Below are 6,519 nucleotides of genomic sequence, written 5' to 3'. Positions count from 1 at the left end.
CCAAAGACAGATGGGGGAGCCAAAAGAAATTGATGGGGGTTTAAGCCATATATTCCTCTGGCGCAATAAAACCAATGTTCTTGGCAAGTATATTTATTTACCCCTTGACTCTTGAATAAAGAATGGGAATAGCTTTGCTCAAGGGTAATCTATCATCCTTGGGGGCAACTGAGAGCAGAAAATGCCAGTGTTAAACTACAGCAACAGCTAAGGATGAAGTGGTAAAATAAAAATTTGGGATTAGCTGTTGGGTTTTTTGCTCATGCATAAATCAACATGGAATATTTTTTTCCAGGGATGATACATGCAGGTTAAAGACGTCTAAAAAAAAAAAATACTTTGATTGGCACCAGATAATTGGACCTGGTTTTAAACCTTCCATTCTCAAGGTGCTTGCTTTCAAAGCCAGCATTTTCCAAGTCCAAACATGGTTATTAACGCAGCCATGTTCTAGTCATGGACCTAAGAAGTTATGCATTTCACCCTAGATGAATTCCCAAGAGTGTTTTTGAAGCTGCATTTGTGATATGCCTTAATGAGAAACAGCAGCAGACTTTGCTGCTGTAAAGTGGAATTTAAAAACTTTTGGGATACGCTTAGAAACACAAAAGGGAACTTTGAGGTCGTCAAGCCTGTCCCCACAACAGATACATGGGAAACACAATGCAATACGCAATCTTGGACAAATGGTCGAAGAACTGCTAAAATGCCTCCATCAAAGGGAGCACGCCAGTTCTGAAGCACGCTGTTCCACAGTAAAAGCACCTACTTTTAAATATCTGTTTTGCTAAAATATTTTTTCCCAGCATATTTGGCTTAGTGGTGGCCCCTAATTCTGATCGATGGTTTGGGACAGCATGATGATTTATCAGGGGAGTAGAGACAGTCATGGAGGAAGAAGGGGTTTAGCCCTCATATGAGCTTAAACAATGGTTACCATCTTAAACAAGCACTAGAACAGTACTCCACCTTTGCTTTCGAAGTTCAAAGAGGCATTTGTAACTCTTCTGTTTTCCAATGTTATCCTCACAGCAACATGTTTGTGCAATAGATTGGATTAGGCAATAGTGCCTACCTAAATTCATCCATTGAGCTTCCATGGCTAATAGTGGGCTTCAACCCATCTCTCTCCACCCTAGTCCAGCCCCCTAACCACTATCCCCCCTTTCCGCCTGCTTAGAAGATCATCCAAACCAAGACCTCAGACCAGTGTTTCTCAATCTCAGCCACTTTAAGATGTGTGGACTTCAACTCCCAGAATTCCCCAGCCAGAATGCCATAGGCCAATACTACCTTTGGATGGAGTTCTGCTTGCTGTCTAATCCAGATGGGAAGTTACTAATCTTTTCTGGCTGTGAGAAATTTCAAGGGGGCTGGAAAAGAAATGGGAGGAGCTCGATACATTTGCACAGTGTTTCTCAACCTTAGCAACTTTAAGATTTGTGGGCTTCAACTCCTAGAGTTCCCAGCATTCTGGGAGTTGAAGTTCACACATCTTACAGTTGCCATGGTTGAGAAAGGCTGCATTAGTGACCAACAGATGGGAAAGAAGGTGGTTAATAGCTCATCTCATAAGTGGCAGCTGAGTCCAGACTGCAAAAACTGCAGGATGAAGAGATTCAGACCATCCAAAGAAACTTCACCACAATGAACGTTCTAATAAATTAGGGCTGGAGATTCCTACCTTACTTTCCAAGATTCTGTACCACAAAATGCCTTATTTGAGTCTAAGCAGCTCTTGCTTCCTTGATTGCCCCCTATGGTACCAGGCTACATGATGTTGGCTTCTGCTCCAAACGTAACAAATTAATTACCTAACAATTTATTGCCTTTCATTGCACACCAGATCAGCTGCTTTGCCACACTCTCTCTAGTGCCCTGTTTCTCAACCTTGGAGAAGATGTGTGGACTGCAACTCCCAGAAGATGTGTGGACTTCAACTCCCAGAAGATGTGTGGACTTCAACTCCCAGAATTCCCCAGCCAGCCATGCTGGCTGGGAAATTCTGGGAGTTGAAGTCCACACATCTTCAAGTGACCAAGGTTGAGAAACCCTGCTCTAGTGATATGGGCGGGTCCAGCAGATACTCTTTGCAAAAAGGTTCTACCCAGGCTTTGCTGATCATCAATGAGTACCAGCTATGTTCCACAGTCAGAGGCAGCAATCACTGAAAACTGGTTAGGTAGGGGCCAACCATAGAAGACCTGGTTGCCTTTATATGCCCTGGAAGTGTCTAGCTGATATCTAAGAAGAAGGGAGACTCTTCTGCTTTTGTATGAAGTTTAGAATCAGGTTTAGGGGGCTTTTAGATTATTTCATGAGCATTTATGGGCTGCTCAATCTCTCTCTTGTTCTTCTCCATCTGTTTGCCCACAGATTGTTTTTGTTTTAAAAAAAAATGACTGAACAAGAAGAACTTGTCGGTTTGGCTGGACCCTGGAATTCTTCGGACCTCAACCAGTTCAGCCCCACCAGGGTTGCCATTCCAGTGGTCTTCTCCCTCATCTTTCTGTTGGGCACAGTTGGGAACGGTCTGGTTTTGGCTGTGGTTCTGCAGAACAGCCAGATGGGCTGTAACAGTACCAACCTCTTCATTCTCAACCTCAGTTTGGCTGACGTCTCCTTTATCATCTTCTGTGTGCCCTTCCAGGCCACCATCTATTCCACCGAGGGCTGGATCTTTGGCTCTTTCATGTGCAAAGCTGTGCATTTCTTCATCTACCTCACTATGTACGCCAGCAGTTTCACGCTGGCTGCTGTCTCCGTGGATAGGTAATCTGATCCTTTTTTTGATGACCCATGCCTGATTTAAGCACTATGGTGAGCACCAAAGGGGCTGGCTGGGGTGGGAGGAGCTCTGCCACTCGGGTTGGCACAACATAGTTTATGGCTTGGCCTATCTGGGGATCTGGGGAAGCAGTTATGGCGCCTGTAAAGTGGCTGTATTACTAGGGAAACTGAGTGCGCTTTCCTGCAGCTTAGAGTTTTTTTTAAATGGTTTTTATTGTTTTTAAACTTTTAAAATGATTTTGGTTGTTACGTTTTTGGTTATTTTTGTTGAATTGTTTTTTGGGCTTTTTAACCTTGTACGCCACTCAGAGTCGCGCGTGTGGGAAGAGCGGCTATATAAATTTACCAAATCAATCAATCAATCTGTGAATCCAGCCATGATTTAGCCAGTCAATTGCGCTTAAATCAATTAAGGCAGGAATGCTTTATAGTGGGAGGGAAAAAAATGGGACATTTTCTCGGCATGATGTTCTGCTTCAAACCCAGCAAACAAAAATAATGGGCTTTCTTTCACTTCCATAAATAAAACCACGTCAGATATCTTATTTCTTAAAAAGCATTCTCTACCCATTCTTGTGCCAAAGAATCGCTGGTGCTCCCAGGCCACAACAAGCACATTTTGCTAGGCGATTAAATTCCTGTGCAGGCGGGTATATTTCTATTTCCCCCTAAGGACCTTTACAGTGGTAAAAAAAATAGCCATACATTCTGCTGGAAGAATATTTTAGATAGTTTCATGCTCCTGGCCTTTGCAGTGGACAGAATGTTAGTAAATGTGTTTGTGCGTGGGCACGCATGGTAGCGTTCAGATCCGCTTTCTAAAAGTCTGAGAAAAGGTACACCACCAAAAGTAACCTATAAACAGCACCGCTACCTTTCAAAAGGGAACTTACATTGGGGAAATGTGCATTTTAAAAGTCTGCACAAAATGTACATGTGAAAGAGCAAAAGCTACACAATTAGTGTGTGTGTGTGGGGGGGTAAGAATGCAAAAGGCTATTGGCAGCGAATCGATTGATTGATTATGGCCATCATTAGGAAATTAGGGAAGGTGCATAGAAAACCTTTCTAAGAGACTGTTGTGAACAAAGTTAACCTTTTTTGTAGGTGGGTTTAAAACCTACAGGAAAAGGGGGGGAAAAACTGGATTACTGCACTATTAATGACAGGATTTTTAGCAATTTGCAAATTACCAGGCGAAATTTGTCAAAAAGTATTATTTTTCCATACACGCAAATCATTTTTCCTGTGAGACCATCAGGCAGAAATTCTCCTTGGGACTCTCTTAATCCCTGGAGTTTCTAGCACAGTAGAATTCATTGCTGGAACATAAATTCATAGTTTCAATCCCCCCAACAAATGCTATTCTTCCTGTTACTTTATTTGACTTCAGAATTATAGCACCTTGCTTCATGTTATTAACATAATGCTCAGAGCAATTTATAATCAAAGATACAAACCCCATCAAACAGGCAGAGAGAATAAATCTCAATATTCATATTACCTCTTCACCTTAATACAACGGAAGAAACGCCAATAGTTAATCATGAAAAGCACCCAGATTTTACCAAGCTGCACACACTCAAGGAAACAGAGCCCAGTGTTTTTTAACAGCCAGATTTATACAAACATAAACGTGCATACACGTACATTAGAGGTCGTTTCATGATGAGAATGCCAAACCAGAAGCTCTTAATCATCATTTGTTGAATGAGCCACACCCAGGTGGCTTCATTTGTCACGCCAAGCCCAAGGTAAGCAGCCTGCTTTATGGCTTTGCCAGTCTCTGATGCCTACGTTCAACAGCCTTATTCCACATCCTGAATTAATCCATGTTTTGGGTCTCCACAATACAGTAATTCTAAAATTAACCAGGTGGGCTTGATTTCGACAAGTTAAGCCACAAAGAACTAGCCATGATTTAACAAAGTTTAGCGTGTTCTACTTATGCAGTCATTTGCTTGGTGACATTTTGCATGATCCAGCCTAGAGGTCCTCAGCCTATTGCCCAACATCCCATATGGTCTGTGTTTCAATAACATACTTAACTATATCACCCAAAGACCTAATGGCTACACTGCATTAGCAAAATATCCTAACTTTTAAGCTTGCTTAGTTATTTTCTGGCTTAGCTCATTTTGATCCATTTTTGACTCAGTACACTAACCATATTATGACTAAGCCCAACGGGGGAGCCCGGTCATGGTCTATGAAAACATGTTTTTTCATTCTAATTTGCTAAAGAAATCATAACCGAAGAAGCTTACGGTAGGGTTGAGGTGTGCCCAGATCATGGTAAGCTGTGGTTTGCTAAATAAAATCACAATGGCCTGGATTCACAGGACATACTAAACCGAAACCAAACCAAATCACATTGTGGTTTGGCATGAGGGGTGAACCTAGTCACATGTGTGGGCAACAGGAATGTTACACTTTCACAAGAACGCTCACTGTGCAAGAGATGGGAGGGACCATCATGGGGAAACAACACGAAGCTTTGCAGTGGTTTTATGTCCACTGTTCTCACTGCCCCTTGCTCCTGACCGTAAGCAACATAATATATGTTTAGCAATGCCTAATGCAGTTGACTTTTTTATAGGTATTTGGCCATTCGATATCCATTGCGCTCCCGGGAATTGCGCACTCCCTACAGTGCGGTGGTGACAACAGTTATCATCTGGGGCCTCTCCATGATCTTTTCAGGGCCCTACCTGAGCTACTACGATTTGATTCAATGGGAGGGCAGCTACCTCTGTGTGCCAGGGTGGGAGGAATGGAAGCGCAAGGTCATGGACACCAGCACTTTCATCTTTGGCTACATCATCCCGGCACTTATCGTCAGCCTCTCCTACACCAGGACAATTAAATATCTCTGGACGTCTGTGGATCCTTTGACGGACATGTTGGAGTCCAAGAAAGCTAAGCGGAAAGTGACTAAAATGATTATCATTGTTACCATCCTCTTCTGCTTGTGTTGGCTGCCCTACCATGTGGTCGTGCTCCATTACCTCTATGGAGACTTCCCATTCAACCAAACTACCTATGCTTTCCGCCTGCTGTCTCACTGTATGGCATATGCCAACTCTTGTCTCAACCCCATTGTCTATGCCTTGGTCTCCAAGCACTTCCGCAAGGGGTTTAAGAAGGTGTTTAGATGTCTGCTGAGGAAGAAACCATGGAACAAAGTCCACGCAGTCCGTGACACGATTACTGTGCCTGGTATTGAGGTGGGCTCCACAGATGTGTCCCGGGTGAATGAGAATAATGGGCAACTGAATGTGTGTGAACTGGATCCGAAGTCCATCATGGTCCCATCATCTCCTGCATTTCATAAGCCAAAGTGGAGTGGGACTTCAGCAAAGGGTGCCAAATGCTTCCATTAAGGTCATAATTAATGGTTGATTTTCTTTTTTTAGTCTACATCGCAGTCATGCACAGCCTTCATACCAAGAGCATTTTCCAAGAGAGGACATAGAACTTACTGCATCTGTGGGGAAAGTCTCTATAAACAGGTCAAGGACTAGGAGATTCACACTGCTTTCAAGGGGAGGCCTGTCTCTTACCCATCACATCTCCTCTGTTTAGTCAAAAGCATATGTCCAGTGTAGCGTTTATCCATAATGATGTCAACATGATGACATCTGCATGTTATACATGATGTAATGATGACATCTGATGCAAGTATGTAAGTCACATCATTTCCATAATGGTATCGTTACATCTGTGTCA

The 6,519-nt window shown here is 42.9% G+C and overlaps 1 protein-coding gene across 1 annotated transcript; it reads left to right on the top strand.

The window, feature by feature from the left end:
• Positions 1-2,398: 2,398 nt before the first annotated feature.
• On the top strand, positions 2,399-6,173 carry LOC103057877 (galanin receptor 2b-like). Its single transcript, XM_007444608.1, has 2 exons — positions 2,399-2,772; positions 5,390-6,173. The coding sequence occupies exons 1-2, from the start codon at positions 2,399-2,401 to the stop codon at positions 6,171-6,173; spliced, it is 1,158 nt and encodes a 385-aa protein (XP_007444670.1).
• The last annotated feature ends 346 nt before the right edge of the window (positions 6,174-6,519 follow it).

The sequence above is a fragment of the Python bivittatus genome, unplaced genomic scaffold (genome assembly GCF_059951505.1).
Source record: "Python bivittatus isolate LINGU-HERP-01145 unplaced genomic scaffold, Pbiv_v1 ctg000640_np1212, whole genome shotgun sequence".
Classification (NCBI taxonomy): domain Eukaryota; kingdom Metazoa; phylum Chordata; class Lepidosauria; order Squamata; family Pythonidae; genus Python; species Python bivittatus.
Note: the sequence above shows the minus strand (reverse complement) of the source record. Positions and strands in the feature narration are given on the sequence as shown.